The sequence below is a fragment of the Mercenaria mercenaria genome, chromosome 13 (genome assembly GCF_021730395.1).
Source record: "Mercenaria mercenaria strain notata chromosome 13, MADL_Memer_1, whole genome shotgun sequence".
In the NCBI taxonomy this organism is placed as follows: domain Eukaryota; kingdom Metazoa; phylum Mollusca; class Bivalvia; order Venerida; family Veneridae; genus Mercenaria; species Mercenaria mercenaria.
Window position 1 is genome coordinate 32,511,935 of NC_069373.1, and position 20,704 is coordinate 32,532,638.

Consider the following 20,704-nt stretch of genomic DNA (forward strand, 5'->3'; position numbering starts at 1 on the left):
ACTGTTTCAATATTTGTGAAAAATTACTATTATATCCAAATTATGAAATTACTGTAATTACTGGCAGATGTGTCAGACCGTGCCAAAATCTTAATTACACTCAAGATATCTTAGAAATCTGATAAGATCCTGAGCGATATTTTAATACTATTATATTAATACTACTATAGGTTTATTTTTCATGTTTTGATCTATTTTTTGCATTATTAGTACTTATTTAGATATTAGATTGTTTTAGATTCTGCTTCAAAAAGATTTCAGACATTAGTTGTTTCACTCTGAAAATTAACTAACTTCTGATCTTTTTTATTTGTTTTTCTTTTTATGTAGAAATGAAGGAGTTATAGCGTAAAAGGGGTAGAAGAGAGACAGCTAGAGATAGACTTAGGTTATTGTCAAAATGAAATAAAATACTCTGTCTGTTATATTTAGCTAAAAACTGTGGTGAAAATAAATAATGTCGAAACTTTGAGATTAGTGCTTGCGTTATCCCACAGAAAAAAAAATCAATCAGCATATGGTGCCATTTATACCAGCTTGACAGAATGCGTTTTAAAGAAGATTGTCAAAGACTGCCTTGACACCCGTATTGAACCCAAACATGCATTTCTGCATATTCAAACAAGTTATATAAACAATATACTTGAAAATCATTAGACATGTACAACTGAAAAGTACTTTACGAGATCTTTAATGCAGTATGCAGTTAAGCGTCTTAGTGCTAAACTGACACCAGCTCCCCATTTCAACAGCTTTATTATATTTACGTGTATTTATCCATCAATAGTGGACGCGTCGATGTCAGGAATGGGTGTATGATAGCTTCCCTCTCTTTCTGGAAATGCACACAATTCTTCGAAGTGACTCTCATCGCCTTGGCCGAACATATCAGAATGCCATTGTGTTCTAATAACAACACTTGTCATTGTATCATTACGGGAGCCTACACCAAGAAATACATGCTATTGCACTAGGTTTCATTTTATTTTTTCCGCCCTAATTGAATACATGTGTTTGAAATTGGAGGTGGGCTTTCCTGTCCTATTTAGCTGTTTAAAAGATTGATATCCTGACATTTAATTTTGTTTCTCAATTATTACATTCACGGAAAGCAAACCACTTATCTTTGGCATCAAGCAATCGTAAGAATGTAATGCTATTTCTGTGCGTTTATACGGGTATAAACCACATTGAGACTTTTTGCAAATAATAATCATCCTAGAATCACTAGCGCAATTCGTGGATTTGCAAGAAGTCCCAATATGGTTTATATCAGTTCTTAAATATACATATCTAAGACCGATATTAAAGGTCTTCATCGGCGTCGTAAAGCATGTTTCCATTCTCCTCCCAAACGTTTGTCCGTGATATTATGTTTTGCATAGAGTGTGTCTTGTACACTTCTGTCATCAGAACGTATTTGAACGCCATGTTTAACTAATTTGTATGCATGCGAAAGTACTCAAAGGTAATAGGTGACAATTTTTCGAAACGGGCAACTGGGATATCTTCATCTACACACAGTTATTTTGCTCCTGGCCATGTCTAGAATTCCGACAACATCTTAGTATTTCTGGTTATTTTTAAAAAAAGAACAGGCAAAGGAATTATTTTTGTTCTCCCTTATATATTGTTATCAAATGTTGGATTTATCTTGATGGTAAAAGCGACTCTTTGCATTGGAACGGTGAATACCTGCCAGTACAAGTTTAAAACGTCCGAGGATGTGAAAGGTATGTTCAACATTTTTTTACGGATAAGCAGGTCATAAAAATCCATATTTTGAACAAGGATAGCTTACCCAGAAGCTTGTTGCATATGCGATGTGTGATCCATTATTTGGCTGTGTACACTTTCTGTTTAGTTAGTGTTATCTCCATACGCGCAGTATTTTTATATTCTTATCAAATATTGTTTTCTTTTAAATGATATCCGTTCTCTTTTGTAGAGTCCTATGGACTTTTTTATCGTAGTTTTTCTTACTTCCAGTCGACTATATTAGATACTTTCTTTCACATAATCTTCTTCACAGTTTTTTTTCTATGAAATATATTACATATTTCTACTGTTTCAGATATTTTTCTCTATCTTTCATAGGCCAGTGAAAGTTGAGTAGTTCAGCAAAAGCATCAACATTGGTTGCATGGGAATACACGCCTTTCTTTATTATTATTTATTAGTTTCTTATATATAGGAATATCTATCTACACATTGTTGTTATTTTGCATGACTTCGTATGATGTATTATTTATGTATGTGTTTATATATATACACACTAGGTTTATATCAAATAAACGTTTAGACTTGTACGGGCCAAACACGTGTCCTAGAAAATATGTAGACATCAAACAAAAATAGGCATGCACATTTTATGATAGTGTAGATAATTGCTTAGTTAAATATATAGACAGAAGTAAAATTTATAGACGGGGACGAATATATATAGAAACACAGTGGGGCGCCATCTTTAAACGTTCGTTGACAAAAACACCACTGGGGAGTTTAAATTGGTTTATTGTACACAAAAACTCACTCCAAAATTAAAGGACAATGTAAATAAAAGTTATATTTGTCATTTGATTACCTTGTACACGCACAAATAGCAAACGGAACACATGTATATAATTCTACAAGACGATCCATTGGAGCATAGAAATGATAGCTGATCATGAGACGTAATGAAAAGCGCAACCCCAGCCCGCCCCAAAAACTGACTTCAGAAGAACTTTTTCATAAAGGTACATTGAATGGACTGCATGATACAAAGGGACCAGGTATAATATCACTGAGTATAACCTACAGAATAATTATGTTGTTATATTTAGAAAGCATTGATGTTTTGAATGATCAATGGCATTTTCATGATCAAATAAACTGTAATAAAGAATATCAATTTCAATTTTATTTATTTCTCTCAGGTCACAATACATGACAACATGAGGTATAACATAATATTACTCAAACAAGTGAGGCAACAAAAAAGGCATAGAAACTAATAACCGTGCCGTATACAATAGTTAATGATAAAACATGATTAATAAAATTCTGTAAAGTTGATATATGACTGTCGGGAGAGAACAACATTTTACTTAAGTCTAACTTATAAGTAGCATATAAAATGTAGTATTAATATTCACACTGTGACATGTACATAATTTTAACAATTATTTCCTTTACAAAGAGGCATAGCTTATTGTATTCAGGCACATTTATTTTTGCAATATTCATTAAACTGTTGATCTTGTTTACATTTGGTCGTGTATAATATTCCGATTAAGAAAATATTTTCTTCTTACCCTAAAATACTGACATTCTTGTATCCCAAAATGTGATAAGAACAAACGTTTTATAAAAAAATGATATAAAATATTCTAAGTGAGTTGTCCCCCTTTAAATAAAAATTCCATTTGTAAAGAAATGTAAACAATTGTCAAAAACAATGTTTTACCAAGTAATGTAAAGTTTAAACACTCGCACGATGTTGCAAATGCATCAAAACGAAAACATGTAACAGCTTTTTTAACATGGTGAGTTTTTAAAGGCGCTGAACTGTCCAGAAATGTGGCCACTTCATGCAGTCCCTTTCCGAAATTCAATACATAAATGAGTAAATTGACAATGGTTTTGTAGAATAATATAAATGTTTTATATGCTGTTAAATTTTCATGTAAAACAATGCTTCGTTCTACGATTTGATGACGTTCGAACTTTTTTCACTGAAATATGGACCAATATCTTAAATCGCATGCTGACGATAAAATTCAAATTGAGAAATTGAGAATGCTGTCTTTTTCAAAGATTTTAAATTTAAATTTCATAAAATGACACAACTGCTGTGAATTCTATTTATTGATATCTCTATCCACATTAAAACCATTTTGTGACACTGAATTTGACCCCTTAAAAATTAATCACGGAACACTGTTTTACTGGTAGATCACGTGTGAGGGACTCTAAAAGTAAATTAAGCATGCTTTTCTCAAAAACAACACGGTCAATGATTATGACACAATGACTACCTTCAGGTTTGTAAATAACCGTTGTCCTGTTCTACCAAATATACAAATATGACATAGGTGTAGACATTACTGGTGTTAACAAACCATTCATGGTAACTTAAAAATAAATGTGTAAATTAACATGTCATTATTGTAACAAGTATTTTTAGACAAATAAATATTTCATTTTGGTTAGGTACCTTTTTGAAATAACTTCGATGTAGTACATACAGTATACTATTTTAACAAATTGTTCATGAATATGAGAAAAGAAAAAAAACACACCAAATATCTATAATTATACAGTATGGTTATTAGTCATAACCATTTAGTAGGACATAGTAGAGTTTAGCATTATATGTCTTAGAAAAAAAGCCAAGCTATGTAATATGCTTAAAAGGTTATACCATTCTAGAAAAATTAAACACAAAACATTAACCGGCATATAGATCTATATGCAAAATGGTACAAAGTTGCTATCTTATTTACATTAAAGCAGTGTATGAATAAATTTATACATATTTATAAAGAGAAGGCATTGGCATTAGACATGACTGGGTTACGCATACTGCATTTAACAATTGTTGAAAAACATACTTCTTGATAATATAAAATAATTATTCAACAGTCATGACAGTAGTTGGATCAATCTCATAATGTATAAAAATATAGATGTATTGATGTTTGTAATAGTGTTCCTTTTGCGAAAGGAAAATAAAAGGAACATGAGCACAGACATACTTAAAATACTAAGCCAGTCTCTTGTAATTGTATGTAATGTTGCTGTGTCCATATTATATTAAAAATATTTAAATTATTGTACTTAGTTCCAGATAAGAATCAAAAGTATCTCAATAATGATAATAATAATAAGGTTAATTTATATATTATTTATATTTTATGTTGTGATTTCTGGATCTTTTAATTATTAGGGGTATATGGCTATTTAAGCTGTGACTAATTAAACTATGCATACCAAAACATTTATATTGTACAAAACATGTCTCTATTGTTGTGTTAACATGCATATAATGTTTTAAATAACCATATTATAATTGTACACAGTTTAAAAACCAAGTATTAGTTTCTCTGTCATATCTTTCAGTCAGAATAGTATATATAGCATTATAGGTAATTCTTACCAAATTTAGATGTATTAAAACAATATTTTTTGTCATTTTGTTTTTTAAAAACTTTTTTAAAGCATTATAGGTTATTCATACATACTAAAAACTTTGGATGACTGACTTTTAGATTTTTAAAATTTCTTATTTCAAATAATAGATAAGTTACACAAAAAACATTAAATAAAGTTTCTTTCTCCATCAAAATGACTATCTATTAAGCTTTGACTAAATTAAATTATATTGTACATACTAACTTGTAAATATTTAAATTATACAAAATCTGTACATTCTGTTTTGTTAACATATATATAATTGTATAAACATATACATACACATTTTAAGTTTCCTTTCTCCATCTGTACATTTGTATGACTATCTCTTTAGCTATGACTAATTAAAATGTATATGCTGAATTGTAGACAATAATATATTGTACAAAACCTATACATACTTATTTCTAAACATAAGTAGTTTTGTTCCATCATTTAAACATATATATACACATTTTAAACAAACATTTTATAATTGTACTTTAAATTTAAGTATTACTTCATCTGTCATAACTTTCAGTCAAAACAGTATATAGCACTATACATAATTCTTTCAAAATTTAGATGACTGACTTTCAGGTTATTAAAATTATTTATTTAAAAAAGAAAAGAAATAGAACAGTTACACAAAAACATTAAAGATATCTTTGTCCATTTAGCATTATACATAATTCTTGCAAGATTTAGATAACTGACTTTCTGGTTATTGAAATTATTTATTTAAATAAAAGAAAAGAAATAGAACAGTTACACAAAAATATTACAGATATCTTTGTCCATCAGTATTACTGATGCAAAGAGAACTCCGATTATTAAATCTGGCTAACTTGCCTGACAGTTTTTATGATAAGGTCTATAAAATTACACAATTTTAACAATTCATTCTTATTTTCAGTGTTAAATAGTGCCTTGGACTTAAGTACATTTGGATGACTAAAGTAATACTTTTTAATCTTTTTCTGTCTTTCTTCATGAAAATAACTACACTGTAATATATAATGATATTCATCTCCTACTTCATTTCTGTTACATAAAGAATAAAGTCTTTCAGTCATCTCCCTACTTCAACTGGTAATCTAAATTTGAATTTTTGTTCTGAAGGCAATAAGAATTCTACTTAGTTTGTTTGGCGAAGTTTTGAGAAATGGGTTCATTTTCAGTTCAGTTTTAAACATTCGGTAGTTAATGCTACTAGAAGAATTTTGTGTAATGTCATTTCAAATTTGTAAGTACTGGTCATTGATCTTTTGTTTAAAAGCTAGTGAAAACCATTTTCTGTTCAGGGTTTATTGTTGTTCCCAAATGTTTCCAAACCTATTTGAATACAGTAAATCTTTAATTTGTTCAATCCATTTGGAATACAATTTTCCTTGCTGTTGCAACCTTTATTTAATGTAGTACATGTGATTTGATAAGAATCTTTTTTCTGATTGAAGGATCAACTGGCCCGTTTGACAATAATGTTTACTGTTTTCTGGGCTGCCGGAGTTCGGTTTATAGTCTATTTTCCGCAATTCTAATTTGGAATATATTTGATCTCATTTGTTCAGCTGTCTGCCTGTAGCTCTCATTCCATGACAAAAATGTCTTGATGAAGTTGTAACGGCACTCTTTTATCTTCCAAATGCAAAATTGTGACGTTATTACAGAGCTTGCAATATAACAGAGCAGCATGAATATTTGAAAAGCGTTACGCCATCTACTGTCCAACAATTCTTCGAATATGGCCACGAGAATCTCATGGATTACGAAAGGCAACTGAAGTACGAAATTTAAAAATGAAAGCTTCAGTAAGAGTTCTGTAAATTTGGACATCCGTTTCATACTTCTTGTGTTTAAAGTGGCTCTTTCATTTCTTCTTCTGATGGTGTACTATTATGACAAGGTGCGATGACAGGAACATGATTCCATATACTAAATAAAGAGCCAAGCTTGCGTATCGTAATATCTGCGAACACGTATAATAATGCGTGTTATAACCACATATTTGCTCTAAAGAAAATAGTGCTGTGAAAGTCCACGCCAAAGCCGCAACAGCTACTGGTATTATCCAATCAAGAAATGTCAAGAGTTTGACAATTCCATTAGTTAAAAGATTATTGTAACGAAAGGGTGCTATTACAGACACCATTCGATCCGCTGCAATGTGAGCCAAAGTTGCCCATGACACGGTATGGCATATTCTTACTACGGTTATTCGTATGAAATGTAAGAGTAGGTAATCCCTTGCAAAGATGCGGACTGTACTCTGGCTCAAAACAATTGACAGACATAACAGTGCGACGCTTGCGAGGAAGCTTATGTTCGTGCATTTTATTTTTAATGGTATGCGCTTGCATTTATACACCATCCATATGGCTATAAATTGAAACCCAGTGGCTAAAGTACATATGAAGATAACAAATATTTTGAGCAGTGTCACAATCATTCTTCATTTAGAATCAGAAATTGCTAAGACTGTAACACACTTTTTTTGTCAATATTGTTCGTGTATCAATCACTTGATTTTACTTTGATTGTAGTAAAAAAGATTTGTTGAAACCTATTTGAATAGCAACCGATTTCTTACCTGAGGTAAAGTCCGTATAGTAATAGTTCAAAGTAATTTAAACTACTCCATAAGTAAATGGGTTGTCTTAGGAACGCTAAGTACTTTGTCGTCGAAGCATTCCTTTTCAGGTATTCATCGGGAATATAGATAAACGTAAAAAACAAGTCAGCGGTACGCTATATTATAGTAGACGCCGATGGTTGACCTTTGTATTATAATATATAATGAGGCACAACCTATTATTGAAAAGGAGTGACGCTTCATCTTTTTGCATTCATAAATTCAAAATTGACGTAGCTTTATCGTGATATAGATTTACTGCAGTTGTGTATAAAACATGAGCTGCACGAGAAAATGGAAATATAAATTTGTGTAAATATAAATTAGTGTATTGGAAAGTTTTAACTGATCAAATCTAAGTATATATACTTTGATACTGCACTGTATACAAACTAATTCCATAATCTGAACAATACACGGCTTCCCTAAGCACCCCTTATTTGCTACAATGAAATAATCTATATGAATAATCAGCCTAAGGTCAACCATCGCGGTCAAGTTGCGACTACTATAAAAGCCATGGACGAATTTTATTCATTTCGAAGTGGAAAAGCCCATGGAGCTTTTTGCCAGAATCTGAAACAAAAAGTAATCAACACGGTTACCTTTGAGCAGCGTTTGTCTAAGTACTAAAACTTGTGAATGGTAATCTGGTTCGTTGCAATTCTTGCATTGTGTCGTTGGTTCATATCACTCACTCACGTCAAATGCATTATCCAACGTACGAATGATGTAATATGGTTTACAAAGTGTTATTCGGTTCAAGAAAAGAATTCCTGCAGGGAAAGCAGGTGTGTAAAACAGAATTATATACGCAACGTCATACGCTCTATTTTACTCCAACAATTCAGTCTTACATTACATGAACAGTACGCAAGTGACGCTTCATATTAGCAATTTTTCCTTATAAATAAAATAAGTTCCGTAGCGTCGTAAAACACCGTTAAACGTCTAGTTCATTGTTATTACAATAACTGATATTTTTAACGCTACAATTGAGTCCACTTCAGTAGATACACAATTTTCTGTGTTGTAGTGATACTCCAAGCATTTAACAAAATAGCCACACACGTTTACTTAGAAGAATGTCAGAGCATAATAAAACATAGTATCTAGCCTCCAAGTGTCACTCAGCTTGAACTCCATATGACATTTCCTCTACCAGGATTGGCTGAACTGGTGTTGTACGTAGTCTTTATGTGTAAACAGAGAATATTTAAAGACAAATGATGCTTTGAATAATGCGATTTGAAGAGAAATAAAAATGGACAAGTTTGCAAACTTATTTCAAAAGTTTTGAAATTTAGAATGTTCTTTCATTTGTTAGTAACTGTAACTAAAACAAATGAAAATAAAGTGTTGATAGCGAATTTTCGACATTATTTTAGAAATAATAAGTAGCAGAACCCTCTTTTAATTTACAAAAATAATACAAAGACGTAATTCGTCAGCGTAGTAATTTCACGAGTCGGATCGAGGGGCAATAGTTTTGACAATTGACCGGTAGCTCGTCCAAAAAGTGTTTCATTAAATGACATCAGAAATCATATAGTAATCATGAACTGTCAAATTAAAGTATTTATGATTTTTAATATTTTGTATGCATTGTTATCTGCTTCATAAATTAAAAAAAATGTTGTTAATTTAGAAGCCTTGGAAGAGATATTTTTATTGACACCCGGTAATTTCCATATGACTACGTACTCTCGCTATGCAATTCGCCATTTTACGGACATATATGTACTTAAACATGTAGAAAATGGAGAATGCCGAAACCGCCTACTTGCTGATTGTCATTGCAAGTACCTTAAATGATGTTGCTCGACATTTTAAAACATGTGAAAGAGGACAGAGTTGAGCATATAAATAAAACTGAAAAAGTGACAATCGCATAGCAAATGTTCGGCAATACAATATGTGGTAATATATTATTTACGAAATCAAAATAGCACATTAACCTAAATTCAAAACTAAATTTTTTACCATTCGTTCAAACCTTATATTTAATGACATTTTACATACATGTCCGAGTTTCATAAATTTCCCATTAGTTTTAAACAGTTGAATATTTTTAAGTTCTGTGTAAACAAGGGATTGTAATTTCCTCTTTAAAAGTACTGCCAAAGTGGAAACATCTCATTAAAAAATAATGAATTCAATCTTAGAAAAGTACTTGATGATTTCATAGTTTTAAATTGGTCATATGGACACTCTCAAGCATTTGATGGTACGTACCTGTTTGAACATTTTGCGAAGCATACGGGCAGATTCACAGAATTTTCACAAGCTAACTAAACAGAATTCTACATGCAGAGCAGGGTTTCCAGGGGCCAGTGGTTTGAAGTCAGCGATCTTAACAACACGGCCAAGAAGGTCTAAACTTCTATACTTCTAGTTAACTATTGCGTAAACCAGTTCTATATTTTTTAAGCAAAAAAGAAAAGAAAAACAATAACAGCTCTCCCCCGCTCCCTTAAAAACTGCAACAACAGCAAATATCATTAGCTATGACAACAACTTGTTTTGCTAATACATGTAGCATAATATGTATGTGGGACTAGTGATACTGCAAATAAAATATGCATGTTGCACTTGTGCAGCATATTTCAACAAAAGCAGTGTTTTGTCTTTAAGCAGAAACAGTTTTTAAAAAAGGCAATTCCACTTTTAATACTATTAATTATTTGAGGTCCATTAATGAATCCACATTACATTTAATTAGTTTATTAGTAGGACAGAAAAATAAGTAGAGACAGGCGCTCCTTCCCTAACAAAGCAAGAACTGTAAGCAAGTAGAATAAAAATTGGCTACATTAAACCTTATTTTATAACTACATATAGTATGTAGCTTCAAATTTCTGTAGGTAAATAGCAAACTCAGGTTACTCGGGATAAGGCTTTGACTTTATAAGTAATGTGATTATAGATTGTTATTATTAAAAAAAAAACATAGCATATAGAAAGAAATATAAATGTCATAAATTAAAGTCGGAGAAGTAAAACAGACAACGCAACGATACTTAACTGTTACTATAAGCACAAAATGCTTTGAACAATACAAGACAAGTTATAGGCAAGCTTTCGTAAGGAGACGGTCTGTCGCTACCAACATCCATTTTCTTACATTTCGCATGATATTTCGATGCAAGTACATAAAACCCGCAGAGTATTGACCATTTATCAAAACGGAAGACTCGTTTAGCCCAAATATCAACTGCTCAAAATCACCTGCTTTTAATAAAGCTCTATGTTTTGAAGCATTTTAATGGTAATTCACGGAGACAGATTAATGTAATTGTGCATACGTTTTAGTAAATTCTCCAATTTTGCTTCAGGTTGGACTTGCCCATATTCAAGCTGTATGGTGTTATGCTTCGTTTTGCAACATAAAATCTGTTATGTATACACGCCCGCTTAGCTCAATAGGTAGAGTCATGAGTTCGATCCTCGAGCGGGCCGTATGTCCTCCGTCATGATTTGATAAAAGACATTGTGTCTGTAATCATTTGTCCTCCACCTCTGATTCATGTAGGGAAGTTGGCAGTTACATGCGGAGAACAGGTTTATACTGGTACAGAATCCAGGAACAATGGTTACATTAACCGCCCGCATTACACAACTGAAATAATGTTGAAAGACGGCGTTAAACCCAAATCAAACAAACAAAAGTCTGTTACGTAGACCATGTGCAGAAAATATATGTTTTATTGTTTTATATATGATGATTACCTCCCTTTCCGGTGAAAATATATATAAAGCTACAATTTTTTATCATTTCCAAATAATTCCCGTTATTAGATGATACTGATGTATTTCTCAAAAGTCGTAAGCAAAGTGTTATTGTAACAACTGCCTGAAGATTTTGAATTCTGTTGCAGCCAAAATCTTCAAATGGAGGTTAACATAAATTTTAGAACTGTATTGTTACTGCATTGTGCCTATGTATACTACAGTCAAGCATGTAGTGAGCAGACAGAGAAGTGAATATTACGAACCGGCTGCTTCAAACAGGTGGCTTTTTAAGACAAGTTGAAATTGTAGCAAATAGTCTGTCTATCTGCACGCCTTGTAAACAACAGAGCTACCTCTTTCAGAGGTGTACGGTAAATCGTTCTGTCGCAACTTCCGAGCTAGTACATGACGCGAGAAAACACCGTAAACAATAGTGAGTGTCATCATATTTTTGACATTTTTATAAGCATTGTATCCAATATCAAAAATCGTGGAATGGTAGGCAATGTAGGATTGATTTAACTTTACGGGCCACTTAAAATTGATAAATGTATTTCTGATTTGTGGTCGATATTTACCAATTAATATAAATAGCTGATCTAACGGTGAATCTGGCCATTTTGTCATGAAAGCATATTCGTTGTCACATAACTGTCTTTTAACTGGTATCAAAAAGCAAACCGACTAGGCATGAGGTAGCCCTAACGAATACAATTAATTTGGAATTAAAATTTGCACCGAAAATCGAAATGGCTGATAAATATTTACTTTTTGTTGTAAAGGAGATAGTCGTGTCACCAAGGAGATAGCTCTGTCTCCATACGCTAACATCGTTTGTTTACTATATTGACGTTTGTTGGTCCTCTTTTTGAAATAACAAAATTGTTGAACATACATGTGTATTGATTTTCTAAGTATTGATATAGTGGTTTCATAAGGCTATATTGCACAATCTGGAATATTTAAACATTCTGTTTATTTTTATCAACTGTAATGCAGGCAATATTGTCATTTCTTAACGTTTGGTTTCGTTCCAGACGTGTGTATTTAAAGGGCAGAATTCAGACTTCAGAATGAAAACGCCCATAACATTTACGGCAAGATCAGAAGAAGCCACTGAAAACAAGTACACCAACATTCCATGAAAAAGAAAACATAATCCTTGGGCAATAGTTCTAAATGTCATCCCCGGTAGAGACTGACAGAGATTGACTTTTCCATACCATCACCCCCACAAAAAGCCTCATGAAATAACGTTTAAGTTAACCAGGTTAATTGCTTCAAATGTCTATTTATATTTTTTTTTTGTGTTATACCCGCTTTATATTATTAGGTTATTTAATATATGGATTCAAGTAGATCACATAATTAACATTCTTTTTTTACGTTGATTGTTACAAATTACTGCCCAAGAGTCGTTAGGCAATTAGGATCATGTTAAAAGTTTTGAATGCTTTTGTTGATAATTCTACAATTATTATAATTTCCTTAGAGTGTACATAATATTGTAATTATATTAAGAAAACACTGAAGTTTTGAATGATCAATGATTTTTATGATCGGACAAACTGTAATAAAGAATGCCAGAAACGATATTTGGCACAATGCAATAAATTGTAAAACATTCTTGTATTGAGTATTAAAGGAGAGAGTGCATCAAATCACTTATTACTATTTAAGGTAAGAACTGTTTCGTTAATTGATTTATACGATAAAAATAATATTCTCGAAAGTTCAAAATAATATTTTTGAATGTTCATGTTGCGTATTATTTTATTAAACGGTCGATCATTTTCACGTTGTACAGCTTATGAACATGAATCTGTTTTCAACGCTTTTTTAGAAAAAATCTTATTGTCACCTAACTGAAAATTATAAATACAGACAAACCAAATGAACTAAGCTTGTTACCAATCTATGTTATATACTTTCTAGTATGAGCGGCTAGAATAACAAACAACTACGCCCTTGTACAAGTTATTTTATATTAGAAAATTTAATAAGGGCTGTCGGAGGACAGCAACTCTCGACTATTCAACAGCCCCATTCAATTGAATGAATATAACAGTAAAAAAGGGGCATAATTGTGTAAAAATGCAAAACAGGGTTATGGAACATATACAATGCATATCAGCCTATTACAGTGGACAAGTGTGTGAAGTTTCAATCCATTCTTAATAGTGGGTACTGAGATGCCAGCTTACATGCAAAAACTTTACCAAAGACTACTAAGTCAAAAAAGGGGCATTATTTTGTAAAATACAAAGAAGAGGTATGAAACCTGTGCACTGCAGGTCAGATCATGATAGTGAACAAGTGTGTGAAGTTTCATTCCATTCCCTTAAGTGGGTACTGAGATACCAGCTTACATAAAAACTTAAACCGCAAAATTGTTAAGTTGATAAAGGGGTATAATTTTGTAAAAATAGCAAAATAGAGTTATGGAACCTGTGTAGTGCAGATCAATTTATCACAGTAAATAAGTGTGTGAAGCTTCAATCCATTCCCATTAGTGGTCAGTGAGATACCAGTTTACATACAAAAACATACCCAAATCGGGACGTGGACGCCGACGCACGGGTGAGTCCAATAGCTCTAACTATTCTTTCAATAGTCGAGCTAAAGATAAGAAATAGATGTGTAATTGTAATAGAGCGTGAATATAATGGTAATTGTGTATAGGCAGGAAGTAAAATGGGTGATATTTTTACTCGATTTTATTTTCTTGCTCCAGAAAGCGAGACATCTATTGTTATCATACTGTCCGGCGCCCGCACATGTATTAGTTAGTTATTTCGGCCGTCCAAAGAGTGTAATAAATATAACTTTTAAACAATTGAAGAGATTCAAAGAATAATTAATGCAAAAGCTAAAAATGATTAGACGTGTCTCATGCTAGAGTCATGTAGATAGATGCTAGGACAATGCCACATACAATATCACTTTGCAAGGTCAATGCCGTAGGCAATGTAACTTTGCTAGTACAATGTGGCAGGCAAGGTTGCTCTGCAAGGTCAATTGCTTAGGAAATGTCACATTGCTACGACAATGCCACAGGCAATGTTGTTTTGCAAGGTCAATGTCGTTTGTAATATCGCTTTGCTACGAAAATGCCAAAGCAAGGTTGCTTTACAAGGTCAATGCTTCAGGCAAAGTCACATTATTAGGACAATGCAACAGGCAATGTTGCTTTGCAAGGTCAATGCCGTAGGCAATATCACTTTGCTATGACAATGCCACAGACAATGTTGTTTTGCAAGACAAATGCCGCTGGCAAGATTGCTTTGCAAGGTCAATGTCGCAGACAATGTTGCTTTGCAAGAACAATGCCACAGGCAAGGTTGCTTTGCAAGGTCAATGCCGCAGGCAAGGTCACTCTGCAAGACCAATGTTGTATGCAATACCACTTTTCGAGGCCAATGCCGCAGGCAAGGTCACTTTGCAAGGCCAATGCCGTAGGCAAGGTCTCTTTGCTTGGACAATGCCGCAGGCAAGGTTGCTTTACAATTTCATTGCCACAGGCAAGGTAACTTTGCATAGCCATTGGCACAGGCAAGGTCACTTTGTATGGCAAAAACCATACGCCAGATGACTAACTGTTCTAATATATTATCAATATATGAACAATTGTACATAAAAGTGGTGTTACATTTTTGTTACAAAAATGTTTAATGGAATAGAAGTATTTCTATTGGGTATTAAACCGAAAACGCGACATTTATTTTGGACACGATAGATAGATATTTGTGTATAGTATGGTTCAAATGACATTTGTACGAGCAAAAACAAAAGAACTGTTTATAAAACTTCAGAATCGGTAGAGGCGACGGCTCTGGCTTTGGGTCAGGATGGGGGTTCGGAATGGGATCAGGATACTACAAAGGAAAAACGGAAAGATTTTGGGTCCCAGCATTACCAATGCCAGCGGCTATAACATGCTGCGTTCTCAACTTTCTTATACCCGGTCTGGGTAAGTATTATCGTATCAGTTTATATACGCTAACATAAATTGTTTATGCGGCTATAACATATGTCTATGAGGCCTAATCAGTGCATATACGGTGAGATATTTTGTCCATATGGCCAGATAAGTGCATACAAAATGTATATGTTAACATAAGTTGTCTGTGTGACGAGCACTGTACATATACTTTAATATGAATTATCTATGTGGCCAGATTAGTGCATACACGTTAACATGTTTGTCTATGTTATCAGATCAGTACATATACGTTACCATAATTATATTGCTCGTGTCACCAGATGAATGTATAAACATTAACATTTTTCTCTCCGTGGCCAGATTAGTACATTTACGTGAATATAATTGTCTATGTAGATATAAATAAACACAGAATGTTATCGCGGCCAGATCAGTGCATATACGTTGATACATATTTTTTTGTCTATGCGGCCAGATCAGTGCATAAACATTTTCATATATTGTCTATACGGCCAGATCACTGCATACACGTTAATACACATCGTCACAACAGTGCATATACGTCACACTGCGGTCACAACAGTGCATATACGTTAATACATATTGTATAAGCGACCAGATCAGTGCAGATACGTTAACATAATATTATCTATGCGGTCAGATCAGTCCATATACAGTAATATATATTATCTACGCGGCCAGATCAGTGCAATACATTAACATATATTGTCTACGCGGCTAGATCAGTGCATATACATTGACATATATTGTCTGCGCGGACAGATCGGTGCATATACGTTAATACATAATAAATTATTTATTTGCGGCCAGATCAGTGCATATACATAAACATATATTGTATATTCGGCCAAATCAGTACATATACATTACCATATACTGCCTATGCGTCCAGATCAGTGCATATACAGTAACATTTATTGTCTATGCGGGGCCTCTATGCGGCCAGATCAGTGCATATACATTAAAATATATTGTCTATGCGGCTAGATCAGTGCATATGCATTAACATATATTGTCTACGCGGCTAGATCGGTACATATACATTGACATATATTGTCTGCGGGCCAGATCAGTGCATATACATTAACATATATTGTCTATGCGGGTAGATCAGTGCATATACATTAACATATATTGTCTACGCGGCTGGATCGGTGCATATACAGTGACATATATTGTCTGCGGGGCCAGATCAGTGCATTTACGTTCATACATAATAAATTATTTATTTGCGGCCAGATCAGTGCATATACATTAACGTATGTTGTCTATGCGGCCAGATCAGTGCATATACATTGACAAAAATTGTCTACGCCGCCAGATCAGTGTATATACATTGACAGAAATTGTCTACGCGGCCAGATCAGTGCATATACGTTAATACATATTCTTACACGACCAGCGAATAACCTACATACATGTAGAGCAAAATCTATCTCGGGTTATTCTGCAATAAACCAATCGCGTGTAATGACGTCATCCGATGCAGGTGCGTAGCACGGTCGTAAAAGGAAGTTACCATTTTTTCTAACACTGTTGATACTAGTATGTCGTATTAGAATCGAAATAAGAAGTTCCCAAGTGAGATTTATAGTAGAATAACCCTAGTTTTTCGTTCTTATGCGAAACAATATATCACTCAGGCCTACGCCCTTCATGATATTCTTACACATAAGAACTCAAAACACGGGTTAATCTACGATAAACCACACTTGAAAACTTATTATTTCTTAAATAAATTATTGTTTTTGCGGCCAGATCAGTGCATATACATTAACATAATTATATTGTCTATGCGGCCAGATCAGTGCATATATGTTAGTACATTTTGTCTTTGCGGCCAGATCAGTGCTTAACGTTAGCATATATTATCTTTATGGCCCGATATGTGCATATACATTGACATATATTGTTTATGTGACCCGATCAATGCGTATCCGTTCCCACATACTGTCAATGCAACACGATCAGTGCATATAAATTTACATATATTGTCAATATGACCCAGTCAGTGCATATACGTTACTAGTACTTTATATTGTCTATGTGCCCCGATCAGTGCCTAATTATATTGTCTATTCGGCCAGATCGAAACTTTGTTGCGGGACACACTTTCTTACTCAGGAGACGGGCAGCTAATGAATTAGCTTCAAACACTGTAGAAAAACAAACACACAATTATTTAGAATTTTTGACATTGATGCAATGCTAAAAGTATTATCTAGTCCTAGCCTTTTAAATATCGGTTAAGTGTTCAAAGCTAGAACACTTGACTCAAAAGGTATGAAATACTTTCGTAATGTGTTGCTATTCAAGCAGAAATTGAGCTCTGTGAGTCTAGGTACTTTCGTACGTGCATATGTTGAAAGCGATGATTTCTTATTCAGTTATTAACATTTTTTCTACTCCATACTGTACTATATATAAAACCAATCAAGTCAATGTACTTAAGCTGTTTCTTATATATTATCATATATAATTGTATGCCATAATTTCAAACAGTTGATAATTAGGCTCAATTATTTGCAATCATGCAATGGGTTTAAGTAGAGATATATCAATTTGCACACGATCTTATTGTGGGACATTGACAACATGCTTTGGAAACCCCTGGTAATTATGTAAAACATGTAATTGTTACCGCTAGCAGAAATGTAAGGTGTGTTTCACGTATCATATTATTGGCCTCGCTGTGTCCATGTAATGCACATTAAGCACGACAATTTTACACTATGTTAATCGGCACGCTGATAACAAATGTGTATACACAAAAGTGTCCGGCACATGGGTGGACTGTATTTAAAAATTGGCGGAGTTTAATGTTCTAAAACACCTAAAATTAAAATTCTATTATGACTACTTCCTTAAACAGTTTTTGTTTCACATAGGTTAGTACTTCTATATACTCTGGTGCGAATCCTTACTCTGACAACATCGCGTAAAAACGAATCAGCCGAGCCCATTAACGTTTCAGCAACGTCATGCAGAAAATTATATTGGACACTTTATGTAAAACTGAAACTAGCGAAGTTATAGAACTTTGTAAAAAAAAACAATTCAAAATAAGAAAACTTTCACATCACATAACGAGTATTTCGTCGTTTTATTCCTCTCGGGCTAAATTAGTTATGTGCTGGATAATCATGCAATTAACTGTTTGAAACATTCCATTTTAATCCTGTTTCTTGTCTGCACCATGTAACGGGGTGTCGTGTTTTTTAAACGTCCGCCTCAAATTACTCCATCACATTCATCTTGTTTTCAACCCCACGTCTCCCCGAAAACATTCCCTTATAAAAGCATGGTGCTAATAGATGGAGGCTAAATTAATCTAATACATTTGCACATTGTAGGCACAGCTATTGCGGGACTGTTTATGTTATGTTTTGGAAGGACGGAAGACATGGAGCAATCATCTAAGGGTATAAGCTGCTTGGCGAACTGTGGAATAGGCTTCCTCCAACTGGTTGTTACACTTGCCATGTTTATTGGATGGTGCTGGAGTTGCTATTGGGGAATCTTATTTATCATGATGAGTGGTAGGTTTGTTTTGTTTTGTTTGTTTTGGGTTTAACGCCGTTTTTCAACAGTATGTTGTAAATAAAAGAGTGTTGGCAATTCTTTAGAATTGACTAACTTAAACTGACACTGCAATAATTATATTAAGGCAATATCAATGTTTCAAAAGTCTTTCAATTACTTTATCTTTTCACTGATTTAAATGAAATTACCATCCAATAAAGAGAACCAAGAAAATAACGAGGATTAAAAAGGACAACTTCAAACACTAACAATACAACAGGGAGAACATAATCATTTAATCAATATCACAGCAGAGTTATTATACTTAACAAAAGTTTTTAAAAATTAATTATTCTAATATTCACTTGGTAGGCTAGAAAATACTGTCGTACACATGCAATCATATACGATCCTCATATTCTCTTATTTTCCTACTTATAAAAGAAAAGAAATTTATATGACCGAGAAGTGATATCTGATGCATGATGTAAAAGATTAAGAAAGTTTATACTGAATTTGATATGCAGGAGTGTGCAATTTTAAGGCGTCTAGAATTTGTTTTATATTTCAGTTGAGTATTACCATAACAACAAGGTAGACGATGACGACAGAATAAACGTAGCCCCCACGACGAGCGTCGTTACTACAACTGTCATAACTCAACAACCTTTCCAACCGTTCCAGGTTGCTCAGCCTGGCACCCAGCCTGGACCGCACGTAACAACACGGCAACCTGTGGCTCCGCCTCCTTATCAAGGAACCAGTTCCGTCGGGATCAATCCGTCAGGTTCAGCATTATATCCTGACCCGCCGACGGTACGATATGCAGACGGCAGCGAGCAGAAACTTGCCGTGTAATTCTTATGAACATTCAGCCGGATTGAATTTTAACGTTATGATAAAATGGCGATGCAGTTTTATTTCCAATATTTATACATTACTTGGTTTTTGTACAGAAAGAGGAAAAAAACGTTTATTTTTGTGTAATTCCAATATCTTTTACTTCAAGCAATGTGACTGCTTTAGCAGAGACGTTCACACATTGATGAAACATTTATGTTTTTGTATTCGTATCATATATGCGTATTTCATCGTTTCATCAGTGCCGATCATCACTTCCCACACGAGATGGTTAAAGTTTTCATACAAAATGAACGATAGAATATGATCGGCAAATTCGACATGAACTACTAGCAAACAGATACACAAGAAAGGACAAAAGTTTTGGTTTAGATATCTTTAACACTGTCTAAAATTATTCTTCATATGCTTAACTATATAGAGTTTATTTAGTCACTGATAAACTGTATCACTATAGATATGTTTCGTTTTTTTTTTAAATATGATTTATATATTAAGAAGCAAATAAGTCACGAGTGTATGAAATTTACTGATATAATTGACCCAAATGTCACTCGACTACAATAACTTCATGTTTGACAAGATGCGCAGACTGAATTCACAAATTGTGCATGGCACAAAAAGATTCCAGCTGTCAAGCTTTCTATGTTCGAAATATACTAGCCTAAGGGGTGAGAAAGATAGGCGGCAACAGATAACATTTAAGTTTGACAGATTTTGTAACAAATCAAAACACTGGAAGAAATGCTTTTCAACAATTTCCTGTATTGCACCTATAGACGGGGAACGGGACTTCAAGCAAATATTACAATTCAAGCTTGATACAAATGGCAGATTGT

The 20,704-nt window shown here is 33.5% G+C and overlaps 1 protein-coding gene across 1 annotated transcript; it reads left to right on the forward strand.

Moving 5' to 3' along the window:
* Nucleotides 1-12,880: 12,880 nt before the first annotated feature.
* Nucleotides 12,881-20,321, forward strand: LOC123530235 (uncharacterized). Its single transcript, XM_045310989.2, has 4 exons — nucleotides 12,881-13,198; nucleotides 15,331-15,488; nucleotides 18,836-19,021; nucleotides 19,576-20,321. The coding sequence occupies exons 2-4, from the start codon at nucleotides 15,380-15,382 to the stop codon at nucleotides 19,860-19,862; spliced, it is 582 nt and encodes a 193-aa protein (XP_045166924.2). The 5' UTR covers nucleotides 12,881-13,198; nucleotides 15,331-15,379; the 3' UTR covers nucleotides 19,863-20,321.
* The last annotated feature ends 383 nt before the right edge of the window (nucleotides 20,322-20,704 follow it).

Excerpts from the sequence above, each read along its gene's own strand:
- LOC123530235 (XM_045310989.2), top strand. The coding sequence starts at position 15,380 with ATGGGATCAGGATACTACAAAGGAAAAACGGAAAGATTTTGGGTCCCA. Across the intron at positions 15,489-18,835 it reads CTTTCTTATACCCGGTCTGG|GCACAGCTATTGCGGGACTG; the intron begins GTAAGTATTATC and ends TGCACATTGTAG. Across the intron at positions 19,022-19,575 it reads CTTATTTATCATGATGAGTG|TTGAGTATTACCATAACAAC; the intron begins GTAGGTTTGTTT and ends TTTATATTTCAG.